The sequence below is a fragment of the Dunckerocampus dactyliophorus genome, chromosome 18 (genome assembly GCF_027744805.1).
Source record: "Dunckerocampus dactyliophorus isolate RoL2022-P2 chromosome 18, RoL_Ddac_1.1, whole genome shotgun sequence".
NCBI classification, from domain to species: domain Eukaryota; kingdom Metazoa; phylum Chordata; class Actinopteri; order Syngnathiformes; family Syngnathidae; genus Dunckerocampus; species Dunckerocampus dactyliophorus.
In genome coordinates, this window is record NC_072836.1 from 5,547,219 (window position 1) to 5,562,345 (window position 15,127).

At 42.1% G+C, this 15,127-nt stretch overlaps 1 protein-coding gene across 1 annotated transcript in view; it reads left to right on the forward strand.

Moving 5' to 3' along the window:
- cntnap1 (contactin associated protein 1) overlaps positions 1 to 15,127 on the forward strand; it is a 20,748-nt gene continuing 5,621 nt past the window's right edge. The window contains exons 1-23 of the mRNA XM_054759092.1: positions 1 to 740; positions 5,077 to 5,178; positions 5,270 to 5,463; positions 6,329 to 6,482; positions 6,828 to 7,031; positions 7,187 to 7,371; positions 7,442 to 7,591; positions 7,655 to 7,916; positions 7,986 to 8,135; positions 8,221 to 8,395; positions 9,064 to 9,170; positions 9,258 to 9,380; positions 9,501 to 9,704; positions 9,778 to 9,934; positions 9,998 to 10,125; positions 10,195 to 10,368; positions 10,518 to 10,736; positions 10,801 to 11,040; positions 11,120 to 11,359; positions 11,439 to 11,566; positions 11,864 to 11,957; positions 12,034 to 12,264; positions 12,348 to 12,392. Coding sequence (XP_054615067.1) covers positions 677 to 740; positions 5,077 to 5,178; positions 5,270 to 5,463; positions 6,329 to 6,482; positions 6,828 to 7,031; positions 7,187 to 7,371; positions 7,442 to 7,591; positions 7,655 to 7,916; positions 7,986 to 8,135; positions 8,221 to 8,395; positions 9,064 to 9,170; positions 9,258 to 9,380; positions 9,501 to 9,704; positions 9,778 to 9,934; positions 9,998 to 10,125; positions 10,195 to 10,368; positions 10,518 to 10,736; positions 10,801 to 11,040; positions 11,120 to 11,359; positions 11,439 to 11,566; positions 11,864 to 11,957; positions 12,034 to 12,264; positions 12,348 to 12,392 — 3,730 coding nt within the window. The 5' untranslated portion in view covers positions 1 to 676. The remainder of the gene's footprint in view (positions 741 to 5,076; positions 5,179 to 5,269; positions 5,464 to 6,328; positions 6,483 to 6,827; positions 7,032 to 7,186; positions 7,372 to 7,441; positions 7,592 to 7,654; positions 7,917 to 7,985; positions 8,136 to 8,220; positions 8,396 to 9,063; positions 9,171 to 9,257; positions 9,381 to 9,500; positions 9,705 to 9,777; positions 9,935 to 9,997; positions 10,126 to 10,194; positions 10,369 to 10,517; positions 10,737 to 10,800; positions 11,041 to 11,119; positions 11,360 to 11,438; positions 11,567 to 11,863; positions 11,958 to 12,033; positions 12,265 to 12,347; positions 12,393 to 15,127) is intronic.

Here is a 15,127-nt window from a genome sequence, read left to right on the forward strand (position 1 = left end):
TCAGTCCAAATTCAGGCACAGCTGGTACTTCATTATTGTCATCATCCTTCTAACCTGTTCTGGAATGTTTGAGAGCGCCGCGTACCTGCAGGGCAAGGTCACCGGGAGCCTTCCTGTCCGGCCTGCGGGCCTATTTTGGGGATGATGGTTTCCTAGACGGACTCAGCATCACAGCGGCTTACGAACGGGAATTGTGCCAAATCAGGATATGAAATCTCAGACGAGAGGACATATTTTGTGCCTGGTGATAGGATCCAGACAGCAGATGGATTTTTATGACTGACATTTTTTTAAAAGAAGACTTCCATAGAATAAACTTTTTGTCCTTCATGGACTCAAGCATCCTGAATCCACCTTTCAGTAGCACTCCACTTGCCTGCAAACACCCTCGGTGCTCTTATGCATTAGAATCACAGCACTCAACTATTTCAAGGATTTAACAAAAAGAAGAAGAAGAAGAAGAAGAGGCGCGCTCACGGCCGGTCGCAGCATCAGCACCAGCATCCCATGCGCGTCCCCGCACCGGTCGAGGCTGACCGAGATCCCGGGAAGAGGAGAGTTGGATGAGTTAAAGTTGAGGGTTACGGGGTGGTGACGGTGATGAGAGCATGCTGCGGGGACATTCTACGATCTAATTAACATTTTCCATGCGGGGAAAAGGCAGCCTTAAAAGTGAATGATGACTTGCCACATATTGACTTTATTCCTATTGTGTTTGGCTGTGCGGCATTGCCCATCACGTAAGTCCTAACACTATGTCTTTTGTGTGTTATAGTTGTGTTGTCTTGATTTTTCGCTTTATGCGCAAAAAGTTGCATGCTAAAAAAGCACTGGATGACAAAATGCGGCTGCACTGGAGTCCTGAAGGGCACAAAGATGATAAAGAAAGCAGCCTTTGCAGCTTTGTTGCAATTTTAGGATGAGGAATTGGTGGTTTGATGAGGTTTTCCATGCATGCATTTATGCAGGCAGAGAGCAGGCAGCGATAGCTTCAGTCCCGCAGAATTAAGGTGCGCACGGATGGGACTGTCTGCATTGCGGTGCTTTCACCCTGCACGCAAGTTTGTGCACGGCGCCGCTTCAAGTTGCCCCACAAGGACGGGGCTGCAGAATCTATGCGGCTGTTTCTGACATTTTGTCAATATAATGCGTGTATTCACACTGGTGTGGCTCAGAATTGACATGTTAAAATGAGAGCGTGGCTCACCGCCCCTGACCGGGACCAGCCCACTGCAGCACTTTTAGCGGGAGGTAGACTGTGGTCCCATCACCTGTGCATATAATATCCTGCACGTACTTCATCCTAGAGGCGCAAACGTCTCCCCTTTTAAATGTTAAAGTCATATCTAAGTGGGCTGCAATTGAGCATTAGGGACTTCAATATGAACATGTGTCGTATGATATATTAAAAGCTCCTTTGCATGTCATAAGTGTGAAAGTGAGGGTGGAATTCAGCATCCAATTAAGTTTTAACGATGCAGCATGCATGTCATGACTCAGTTATTTTGCAGTGAGGGGGGTGCAGGGAGGAGGGATGGGCAGCCACGTGACTTGAGAGTTTGGAATATAAATATTTGAGTATGGGAAACAAAAAAATGGCCATCATCAGGGCCTGAACAACTAACTGGCCTCTTTATTAAATACACCTTCAGAATAGAATGAGGTCCAATAAAACAGATGTACAGTATCTAATGGATTGGCCATGAGTGCTTTACATTGTCTGGCTTGTGATTGTGATTCACTATTGTCTTTAAAAAAAATGCTGTATCCACTGTGTGTATACAGTGCCCACTTGGCCCCGCTTACACTGAACAGCGCCATCTTCATCTGCTGATGAATCAATACAATAGACTTCAGTGGAATGCAAGTTGTTTGTAGTACAATGCTTGATCAAACGTTAAGTGAAGGCCTGCAGTTTCTGTCTGTTGTGCTGCATAATAGGCCAGCTGGGTTAGATGGGCACAGTGGACATGAGCCAGAGAGAAAATGGACCTGCCTCAATGGGATGAGGTGTGGCTCTCTCTGGTGTGTGCTCCAGTGCGGACTGAAAAGGCTGAAGTGCCAAAAGTGATTAGAAATGCTGTGTTTGTGCTAATTCTGATCATAAAGACTGTTTATGATGCTTATTGTGACTAAAAAGCTTGCCTATAGTAACAATTGTGACTAGAAAGACTGCCTAACAGCTTCACGTAGTGCTTACAATGAAAAGAAAAGTCAACTATAGTGTCATGAAAACTGTCATAGTTACTAGAAAAGCTGTTTATAGTGCACAGAGAGGCTGCCTATAGTGACTAGAAAAGCTACCTGAAGTGTGATTAGAAAGGCTGACAACAGTGCCTGTCGTGACAAGACAAGATTTCCTAAAGTCCCTATAGTGACTTGAAAGGCTTCCTACAGTGCCAATAGCGACTAGAAAAGCTGCTTATAGTGCCTAGAAAGGCTGCCCAATATCCCTATATTTACTAGAAAGACTGCCCATTGTGTTTACTGTGACTAAAAAAAACTTCCTATTGTGCTAAAAATGCTGCTAATAGTAACTAGAAAGGCTGCCTATCCTGAAAAGAGTCATTAGAAAGGCAACCTATATGATCGATCGTGACTAGAAAGTACACATATGGCGGCTAGTGACTAGAAATTTTGTCAATAGTGACTAGAAAGGCTGACAAAAGTGTCAAACCTACAAAGGCATGCTTTTAGTGTCTATTGTACCTATAAAGGCTGCCTATACGTACTGCCAGTAATAGTAGAAAGGCTGCCTGAAGTGCCCACAGTGACTAGAAAGGCTGCCTATAGCTCTTACAGTGACTTACTGTAGATAAACTCACAGCAACAACGAGAAGAAAGGCTATTGACAAGAAAGGCTGCCTACATTGAAGATGGCAACTCGAGAAGCTGCCTATAGTGCCTAGAAAGGCTGCCTATAGTAACTACAAAGGCTGCCTATCCTGCGAAGAGTCATTAGAAAGGCGGCCTATAGTAACTATTACGACTAGAAAGGACACACATAGCGGCTTGTGACAATACTGACTAGATAGGCTGCCAAAAGTGCCAATTCTGGCTACAAAGGCATGCCTCTAGAGTCTATTGTACCTATAAAGGCTGCCTATACTGCCAATAGTGATTAGAAAGACTATAGTATAGTAGTATAGTATAGTCTATAGTGCCAGTTATGACTAGAACGGCTACTTTAAGTGACAATAATGACTAGAAAAGCTGCCTATGGCTCTTACAGCAGTTAGATAAACTTGCGGCAACAGTGAGAACAAAGCCAAGTGACTTGTATGCCTGCAAGAAAGGCAATTGACTAGAAAGCCTATTGACGAGAAAGGCTGCCTATAGTGCCAATAGTGACTAGAAAAGCTGCCCTTTGTGCCAATAGTGATTAGAAATGCTGCCTAAAGTCCTTACTGTATATTGCTCAGTTATTAGTCCATATATTGAAAAGAATGGCTGCTTATAGTGAATACTAACTACTAGTATTGCCTTTGAAAAGCTGCCATATAGTGTCAGTGGTGACAAGAAAGGCTGTCTAATGTGCAGAAACGTCTCAGTCAGTGACTTTCTTGCATCTTCACTGTCGTCACACATCCTCTCCCACCCTCTCCCTCCTCCTCCTTTTCCTCTCTGCAAAATGCTGCTGCAGAAGAGTGCGTGTCCGCTGGGTCGGCCCGTCCCACACTCATACAGTAGCAGCCTGATGAGTCAGCACGAATGGAGCTGGCGCTCTAAATGTGGCCCCACTGTTTCCACACCACAGATGCTTGCGAATGAATAGGGATGAGGGTGACTATGCATGTGCAAGGAGTGGGGAGTAGGGTGTGGGTGGACGGCTTGGGCCATGTAGCCACTGCTATATGTAATAACATGGAGGAAAGGAAGATGCTCAATAGGTGATGCTAGACTTGCTGTATTTGCTTTTGTTACTTCTGGAGGAATAACAGCCAATCAATACTCCTGATATAGTCCATTAGAAACTATGCATGTTTCCTCTTTCAGCAGAACACTTGCGATTGCAATTCTTCTGGTTTTGGCTGTGCAGTAATGTGAGCACCGTCATCAGCCATCTGCAGCATGACAGCGTGTCTGATGGCAGTGGTGAGGGAGGGGGCACAGCAAGGAAGGTCACATTAACCTTGCTGGGCACGTCTCATCCACCTGGGGGTGACACAGAATAATGCCCTCCTGCAGGGCGGATGCTAATCCTGCTATTTGCATCCATGTTTGACCCCATGTAGCCTCTGCAATAGTTACATTTTAAATCTAACACTTTTGGCAGCTCAAGGTGAAGGTGTGGCACATCTATCCACAACTCTGACACAAGAGAATGGAGTAGAAGGTTGTCAGCTTTTAATAGTCAAAGGCAACTCACCTTGACACAAACCTAAAAAGACTATCACCGAATGCTGCCTGTCTTTTACTCAGCACCAGTAAAAACTAACTTGAAGTCATTTTTGTAAGAGGAGATACAGTAAAGGTTTGCCGTCCCAAATTTGATGCAAGAGATGCATCCACTTATTAACACAGGTACTAAGAATGTAAACAGGGCCAAAAATACTTTCTCCTTTTTCAGTATATTTTTGTCACTGTTGAAAAAGCTGAAATTCAAAGATAAATTTCACTAATTAATATTTTGCACATTCTGTAGTAATCACAATAGATTAAATTTACAATACAATTCCTTATTACATATTTATCTTGGCATTTCACTACAGATTTTATTCCGTGTAACAATGTATGTAATCAGTAAATCAATCTTATTTGTATTTGAATATACATAAATATCCATAATATGTTCAATGGCATAGGTTGTAGTTGTCTACAACCATGCATTCCAAGTAATGTTAAGGTTCGTAGTGTTAAACATTTAAGCTGAGCTAAATGATCATTAAGTTTGGCATAGCATGAACTAATTAAAATCCAAAATGTATTCTCCTTATCAGGTGGCGCCACTCTCATGACTTCCATTCTCATTTATAAGGTTCCGGGAGAGATGTGGTGATGGCAGGGTTAAGGCGTCTGGCACAGTCATTTATTTAATAACTCATGACCTGGCTGTCGTATTTCATTTGTCTGCAGAAAAATGTGTGGACCCGCTGGTTTCTGGCTTGTATGCCTCGTCCTTCCTGGCCTCCTCCAGATATAACTTTCTCTACTCTGCCAATTTCGCCAAGTTGTATGGTGAGTCTCGAGCATAAAGTGATCATCTATAAAACACTTCCTCCTATAAAAGGCTTTCTATAAAACATTAATTCTTCTCTCCATCTATTAGGCAGCAGTGGCTGGTCGCCGTCGCCCAGAGATCGACAGCCATGGCTGCAGGTGGATCTGGGCAGAAAGTACCGCCTGAGGGCCATCGCCACCCAGGGCACCTTCAACTCGTACGACTGGGTCACCAAGTACAGTCTCCTCTACGGAGACAGGCCGGATTCCTGGACGCCGTACATCATGAGAGGAGGCAACTCTGTGGGTATCCCAAGGGGGTTTGGGGGGGAGACAATTGTCGGCATTGCGTGGAACATTATTTTACATTACATTTTTGGACCTTAGTGCATTAAGAGTTCATCCATATTCGTCCACTTATTTCGAGGACTGTATCCTCGGAGGTATTGATTGTAGATGCTCCAACTGCCTCCTACTCTACTCTGAGTACCTTCCAAATGGCAAAGGTCCTCACCCCATTCAGAGCTGCTGATAAGGAACCCGTCACCATGTCCTTTTAGGCATCAGATCAGGTCATCAGAGTAGGGAATGTTCTGTCAATCGATCGGTGAATTTAGAGCTTTGCCTTTTGTTTAATCTCTCTCTCAGCTACCATCCGATCCATCTGTCAAGCTCATGTTCTATCCATCTGCCAAAACTGAGATCTGAAGTAGAACAGGACTCCCGACCTGAAGTGTTTGTTCACTACCCAAAGGAGTCTGTTGAATTGTGCTTAGTCTGACCCGCTATGGACCAGTTGACTTCTCCCATCAGGGGTAGTTTCTAACTGTCATGGTTCGTATGACTCAGTTTCCAGATCACAGCCCTCTATGGATTGACATCTCCAATGGTCACAAAAACAGGTTCCTATACTGTATACTTCATCATATACTACTTCAGAGACCTTACGTGGAAAAAATGTGTTTTTTGGAGGGGAAAGTCATATAGAGCCAATATCATTTTTTCGAGGTGTGTTTTATTGTCACCATCGCCCTTGGTAACGGACTGCAGAAAGCACATTATCTCTAACAACACTGACCAAGCTGATCTCATCACTGCTTCATCTCCAGTGTCTTAATAAAGCGTCAACGAGCCAATAACTGTCCTCGCCTTATCCTCATGTTTGCAGACCCTGCCTGGAAACTGGAATTATTATCAGGTGAAGAGGAATGTCTTCCATTATGCCTTTACCGCGAAACACATTCGCCTGCTGCCTCTGGCATGGAACACGGAGAACGGAGGGAAGATTGGCGTGAGGCTGGAGCTGTTTGGATGCCATTATGGTAAATTTGCAGGATAGACACTCGTGAGTCTGTTCTCTTGAGAAATTGAGGTTTTGTACAAAAAGTAGTGTAGACGTAAAAAGCTTTGTTGATAACCCCTTAACACTTGCCCGTAACACGCTAAATCAAATGTTTTGAAAATACAAGTAGACGTGTTGAATTAGGATTTGATAAATCCTGTAAAACATGTTTCACTCTATCTACATTTACTAAATATATGCTGCTAATGTGTATGCTTCTGTTTATTCGCTTCTTTATTGAAGTTAATGCATTTGGAATCATTTAATCCATCCATCCATCCATCCATTTTCTATAGCTTTGTTGAAATACGTCCCATTCCCCCAGATTCCTATGTGCTGCAGTACAACGGGGACGACTCGGTGGTCTATGCGTACCCTGGGAAGAGGTCCCGCACACTCAATGACCACATTGCCATAAACTTTAAGACACTGGAGCAAGATGGACTGCTGCTACACAGCGAGGGGGTCCAGGGAGACCTCTTCACCCTCGAGCTGAAGAGAGGACGTCTCTACCTGCATATCAGCCTCGGTATGATCTTATTTTGACTAAAAATAACAATGGACCACAAGGCCTGTCAAGCTTCCCTGCACATAAAAGCAGCAAGATGTAATTCTGATGCTTATCGAGCACATAATGTCCAAGATGACAGCCTCAGGCTGAATTACCTGCCTCTTTGCTTTCAGGAAGTAGTGTTATACACAAATCAGATGGCCGGACGACTCTGGTGGCTGGCAGCCTTCTGGATAATCTCCACTGGCACTATGTCACCATCAAGCGCTCGGGTCGACAGGTGAATTTCACCGTGGACAGCCAGACAGTGACGGCCATCTGTAACGGAGAGTTTAGCCACTTGGATCTGGACAATAAGGTAGGCTAGCACCTTTGGAAGTTGTGCTCCTTAAGATACCATGGACAACCTCTTTTGGTGTTTCTCTCAGTTGTATGTTGGTGGAGTGATAGAACCAAACATGCCTCACCTGCCCACCACCCCAAATTTCCGGGGCTGCCTGGAGAATGTCTTCATCAACGACATCAATATCATCTATAAGGCGAAGAGGGAAGAAGAGGACATCATTATACCAAGAAAGGTATCTCGTCAAGAAGGTACTCTGTACTTGTGTCCACATTGACTCTAACGTTCTGATTTAAAGAAAAAGATGCACTTCGCCTGCCGTGACATTCTCCTCAAACCGATGACCTTTGCCGGACCCAACAACTACCTGCAAGTGCCAGGCTTCTTCAGGAGGCCACGGATGTTTGTCAAGTTTAAGTTCCGCTCGTGGGACTACACAGGGCTGCTCATGTTCACGCGCTTCGCTGATGACCTCGGCGCCCTGGAGCTGGGTCTGAGTGAGGGTCAGATCAACGTGACCATCTTTCAACCCGGCAAGAAGAAATTGCAGTTTGCTGCAGGTAGACAATGATAATGCCGTGGTTTGTGGTGGAATCCCTGCTTCGACTGGTTGTTCTTTGCTGTTTTAGGTTACAGGCTTAATGATGGTTACTGGCATTCAGTGGATTTGGCAGCCAGAGATAACCTCCTCACTCTCACAATTGACGAGGAGGAGGGTTCCCCGCTGAAGATCACCAACCCCTTCACCATACGCACAGGGGACCGCTACTTTTTTGGAGGTGAACTGATAACCACTACCAAGAGTACCAAGATTAACTCTAAACAAAGTCGGCACTCCTAACCCATTTGTGTTCTTGTGCCCAGGATGTCCGAAAACCAATAACACAATACGGAAATGCGAGACCAAGCTAAACCGCTTCCACGGCTGCATGCAGCACATCTTCATAGACAACGAGCAGCTTGACATTGACATTATCCTGCAGCGACAGTGGGGGCGCTATGCTGAACTGCTGTTAGGAACATGTGGCATCACCGACAGGTAGGAAAACATTACACTATTATGTTGTATAGTCATACCCTGATAAAAGTATGTGTTTTTATATAGACTGTGCTCATTTGATATTTGTATTACATTACAGTATTTCTAATTCATTTTATTTTATACTTAATGTACAAACTATCTGAAATGATGCAATATGCTGGTCAAAATTTGTTTTTGTTTGTAAAATAAGTAACTTAAAAAAAGCGGCTAATGTGATACAAAAGAATATATACATATATATATAATGATATGGCAAGAAAATAAATAATATCAAATATAACAAATTATTTTCAAGTTCATAGGGTTATGTTTATATGGAAAAATATTTGTATTTTATATTAAATTTGATAGGTATTTTCATATATTTAATACCTAATAAAACTCCATATATTTTAGCCAGCTAGCCAGTGAAACATGATCAATACAGTTGCTCAGAAAGGTTATTCATACACATTAATTTCATTACTGAATCCTTAATCTGTATTAAACAAAGGATCTTATTAAAAAGAACACAGTGCTCAAATTAAAGCCACTACTGATTAAATCTCAAAAATAGCAATAGCCTTGCTAAAGTTGAAGCTTTTTAAGGTGGCTTATTCATTTAAAAGGCTACACTTGTGTGCATATAAAATATTCCATTATGTGTGTTTTGTTTTGTTTTACAGATGTAGTCCCAATCCCTGTGAGCACGAAGGCAGATGCATCCAGTCCTGGGATGACTTCATCTGTCTGTGTGAAAACACTGGCTATAAAGGAGAAGTGTGTCATATGTGTAAGTCATTTAACATGAACAACACCACCAAGCCAACCTGGATGTGATCAGTTCTAGTGAGTAGAATAATTCTAACTTTTTTAACAGCTGTTTATAAAGAGTCATGCGAGGCCTACAGGCTCAGTGGCAAGTACTGGTCCGGAAATTACACCATTGATCCGGATCTGAGTGGACCGCTGAAGCCATTTGAGGTGTACTGTAAAATGAAATGTAAGATTATGGTGTCCATTTTCACTTCAATTTAAGCTCCCAAATATGGTTCCCGACTGCATCTTGCGTTATAATTCTTGTAATCTTACCTTTTGAGCGTGAATCTGTTCTGTTTTCCAGCCTACAAAGCTTGGACCGTGATCCTGCATGACCGTGTGGACGGCACCAAGGTGATGGGGAGTTCAATAGACAAGCCGTACATCGGCGACGTCAACTACTGGAATGCCTCCTGGGATGAAGTCACAGCCCTGGCCAACACCTCCATGTACTGCGAGCAGTGGGTGGACTACTCCTGCTATAAGTCCCGCTTCCTCAACACACCGAGTGAGTGCACTACTTGGGTACTGTGTAAATGGAAAGGGAGGACTGGGTCAATGACACACCCTCTTTGGTTTAGATGGACGACCTTTTGGTTACTGGATTGGCCGCAACAATGAGAGTCATTATTACTGGGGTGGAACTTTCAGAGAGGTCCAAAAGTGCGGTTGTGCAATCAACCAAACCTGCATTGACCCCAAGTATCAATGCAACTGTGATGCAGACTACAGACAATGGTAAGACAAGAACATAGCGTATGGTTTATGTTGTCTCTAATTCTTGACATTGTGACTTTTCAGGTACTCTGATAAAGGCTACCTGGACTTTAGGGACCACCTTCCTGTCAGGAGGGTGGTGATTGGCGACACCAACAGGACCGGCTCAGAAGCACAGTTCACAGTAGGACCCCTTCGCTGCCACGGCGACAGTGAGCTAAACAGGTCTACTTTGTATTGCATAACTTGCTTTTCCTTTCCTAACCTTTCACGGTTTGCAGGAAACATCTGGAACACTATATCCTTCACTAAACCTGCCAACATCACCTTCCCGACCTTCAAGCCGGGCTCCAGTGCTGACATCTCGTTCCATTTCAAAACCTATCGATACGACTCTGTCTTCTTGGAGAACTCAGATGACCACCTTCGGAACTTTATTCGGATAGAGCTCAACAGTGAGTTCACTCAGAAGCGACCTGTACACCCTTCTATACCCACGTAGTTAAGCCGTTAGAATATTGGTAGCAGAAGTACATGGACAGCCTGGCAACCTTGACCAAGTTTTTGGAAGTAATGTCTAACCAATTTCCCACCTTCTTTTCAGCCACCCATAACATTGTATTCATATTCATGGTGGGGGATGGGATCCAGAATGTGACCCTACGCTCCCCCGTACCACTCAATGATAACGAGTGGCACTTTGTCCAGGCTGAGATCAATGTGAAGCTGGCTCGGATCAAAGTCGACTACCAACCTTGGGCTGTCAGGCGTTTCCCAAGTCAGACTTTTGTCACCATGAAGTTCACCAATCCTCTTGTAGTAGGTAGGTGCAGTGTGGTCTGCCTATCTTAAAGGAAATTATATGACTGATACAGCTCTTTTATTAGGTTCACGCAACTTTACCCAAAAACCTTTTTTGGGTTGCCTCAGAGGGTTACGGTTGAACGGTGTTCCTCTGGATTTGGAAGGGAAGGTCGATGAAGAAAGAGGTATTAGAAGGAACTGTACAGGACAGTGTCTCAATGCGACCATACCGTGTCGCAACAGTGGACAGTGTATTGAAGGCTACGCCTCCTACACTTGTGACTGCAATAACACCGCCTTCGATGGGTTCTACTGCCATAAAGGTAAGTTCTCGGGCCATTATAAACCTGACAAAGGCATGAATGCAACAAAGGCATGAATGCTTCTTACGTATTGTTTAAGACATTGGTGCCCACTTCGAGTTGGGCTCCTGGTTGAGGTACAATGTGCGAAAGAAGCCAATATCCGATGAGGCGGCTTGGGCCAACTGGATCGACCCACATTACGACAATTTCAGCTTGGGCTACAATGACACGGCGGATGATATTGAGTTCAGTTTCAGCACGGTCTACACGCCGGCTGTGCTGCTCTACATCAGCTCCTTCGTCCATGACTACATTGCTGTGGTCCTCAAGACCGATGGTGAGCGCAACCACATGATATTGCTGGCTATCAGCATGTAAAGCCCATAAACTAGCTTCTGTTTGCTTTCTCCACACAGGTAGCGTAGATCTAAGGTATAAACTGGGACTCATTACCCACAAGTACGAGCTGACTCGGAGAAACCTAGCAGATGGATACCCGCATTACATCAACATAACCAGACACAACAGGACCATCAAAACACAGGTCTAAGATCTGATTCCCAAATAACCTCAGATGGTACTATCTAGCATCTAGTAGCAAGTCCCCTAGAAACTTTTAAGATCCTTCGGCAACGCTTTCTCATGTCCTGATGTTCACTTACTCACAGTTGGTATGGCTCGGTTTTTCAGCAGGATGTGACACATCCATAGATATAGACTTAGGACTGACACTCTCGTGACAAGGAATATGAAATCCATGCTACTTGCACCACTACAAAACCAATGCCTTTCAATCCCATGTCCAGATAAGATGCTTAATTTGATCTCTGTTTTGCTACAGGTGGATTTCATGGAGCCCATTGTGGAGAAGATCACTTTGGTGGAGGATGCAAGGTTTGACTCTCCAAAGTCCATGTTCCTGGGCAGAGTGATGGGTAACCTCATTTACAACAGAATGTGTAACGTCTCTTTCTCGAGGATAATATTCTTACCCTAATGTTTGTCTGCCAGAGGTTGGAGACATTGACTACGAAATCCAGAGGCACAACGCCCCGGGCTTCATCGGCTGTATATCTGGAGTGAGATACAACGTCTACGCCCCCCTAAAGGCTCTCTTCCGGCCCAATGAAACGGATCCTCCAGTAACGACGCAAGGTTACGTCTCTGAGTCCAACTGTGGCGCCTTTCCTCCGGTCCTAGGATACGTCCCTTGGGAAGTAGATCCGTGGTTTACTAGCATAGGTGGGTCTGTTCACATGGAAATGCAAAAATAAACTAAAAACACTCATTTTCTAATCTTCTTACTGGATATATCTACCTTTCAGAATATATATACATCCATGATGACCTAGGTCTGTTTTGGATAATAGGTGAGATTATTTTTCTTCTTTTCATCTTTCATCTGAATGAACAAATATATGTGAGTGTGTACAGTGGAAATGATGTGGATGAAGAATATGAACATTTTCTAAATATTCATATGAAGCTCCATGATAAGCACTGTCCCTTGAGAGAAATGTCCAATAAGAAAAGAATAATAATCAGCTGTGGATGACAAAAGGTCTGCAAAATGCCTGTAAGAAGAAAAACACATTATATAGGAGATTTATAATCCAAACAAAATGAAAACAGCTGAAGTAGTTCCAATTTTCATTTACAAACCACCGCCCAGTTTCGTTATTACCGCAATTTTCCAAAATTATTGAAAAGCTATTCAACAACAAGTTGGACAAATGTATTAAAAATAATGAATTACTCGCGGGCAGCCAATACGGATACAGAGCTAACATTTCAATTTCCATGAAGATTCAAATTACCGAGGAAATTACCAATGCGATAGACAACAGAAAGTGTGCAGCTGCAGTATGTATGGATTTGACAAAATCTTTCGATACAATTAATCACAACGTTCTAATTACAAAATTAGAAAGGTATGGAATCAGAGGGTTCGTTTTGAATTGGATTAAAAGCTACCGAGCAAACAGGAAGCAATATGTGAAGCTAGGAGAATACACATCTGCAAGTTTAAATAAACAGTATCGTGCGGCATACCACAGGGATCAATGCTGGGACCAATACTGTTCAACCTATATATTAATGACATTTTTAAAGTCACCAAAGATCTAAAGCTGGTACTATTTCACACAAGAGATAATAAAAAAAGTCGCAGAGGAAATGACTATACTAAAAAGATGGTTTGATAAAAGCAGATTATCTCTAACCTAAGTAAAACTAAAATAATACTATTTGGTAATAGCAGAAAGGATACTTACACACAAATACAAATTGATGGTGTGGACATTGAAAGGGTGAACGAAAATAAATTTCTGGGGGTGATATGACTTCAGGGAAAATTTTAACTTAAAAAAGTCTTCAGCAATTCAGTATGTGGAATCAAAATATGGAACGGATTGAGCAAGGAACTCACAATGCACTAATATGAGCGATTTAAAAAAAAAACAGTACAAGCAGTTGATGTTTGCAAACTACAAGGAAGAAGAGTCCTGAACCACTGTGTACAAAATGCTATGTCTAATTACTACACTCATTACTAACTCATCATAATCACTACAACACTCATTACTAACTCTTCATTCTCATGAGGTCATTGTCAGTAGTCACCCATTATCCAACTACTGTATGTTCTGTTATGTCTATTTTATAGTTATTTATTAGGACTGTTATAGGAATTATTGGACTACTATTTTACTACATTGTTATATTACCTTATCATTTCCTATGTATTTTAAACTAGCAAAGAGGACATTTGGAATACAACAAGTGAACAAATGTATTGCGAAACAGATGGAGGGTAGGATTAAATAAGCTTTGCTTCTTCTTACTCCTTTTGGACATGTGGAACTGTGAATTGTATTACAGTCAGTGATGTATTCCAATGTACCTTGTATGCATTTTCAAATAAATTAAACCATTACCATTACCATTACCCATCTTTACTCCTAAATGTTCCAACTTTTAACCAATTTTTTCATGGTTAAAAGTCTTGACCTTATTTTTTCATTGTTTACACATTTACATTTGCATGCAAAGCACATTTAAAATGAATGCACAAGTCTGCAGTGCCTGTTTTGCATGACGCTTATCTCTGAATGTTTGGAGCTCGTAGATTTCCAATGTATTTATTTTTCCATCTATTTAATCCCCGTGCCAGCATATTTCACCTCGTATTACAGATGTAGGGGACAAATTACAGCCGGTGCCCCCAATGAGCAGGAGAGTTCGGGATTTAAATTCCATCCCACGCAGACGGACTCCCTGCATGGTCCATGTCTGAGACCTTGACAGGATCAGCTCTGTTTAGTCTGCATGGGCCTAGCTTACTGCTGGTCATTGATGGACGCTCCATCTTAATATGTCACCACTGCGCAGATTCAGAAGTATTATGCTCATGCAGGACATCAGACGGCTATGAAAGATTATAGCAGGCAACACAATAACACAATAGCAGACCACATCTCCAGCCTGGAAAGCAGATCAGGGTGTGACTGGGAAACGACAGGAGAGCTTTTTATGTATGACATATGACATGATGAAAGATGATAGAAAGTTAGAAATGACAGTACTGCATTTTGAACAGAAAGCTAAATAAAGAAAACAGAACAGAAATAATCATCATAAGCATAATTTTATGCAAACTAAATATCTGCACTTGTTAGTTTGCAAAGTTTATGATTGAATATTTTCCTTTAATGCTTCAAACAAATATGAATATTGTACATAGAAAAGAACAAGAATCAGCTGATACAGTATATATTTTTGTGCAGGAATACATTTTATATTTTATCTTAAACTCAATTAAAGATAAAACAAATATTTAAAAAAAATCATTACAATTTACTATGAATTTTTTATTTTTACTGTTTCTTTACTTCATTTTTTAATGATTGTTATTTGTAATTATTTAATAATTTAATATATTTGAATTATTTTTTTTGCACTCAAGTATCAGTTTACGTTTGTCTCTCTGATTGCGCCAAGTCATTAATTGCTGATATGAACTGATTAATTAACTACTACTACAAGTTGGAAAGAGCATTTAATATACAGACCTCTTGATGAATTTGTACAGATTGAAATTAATCAA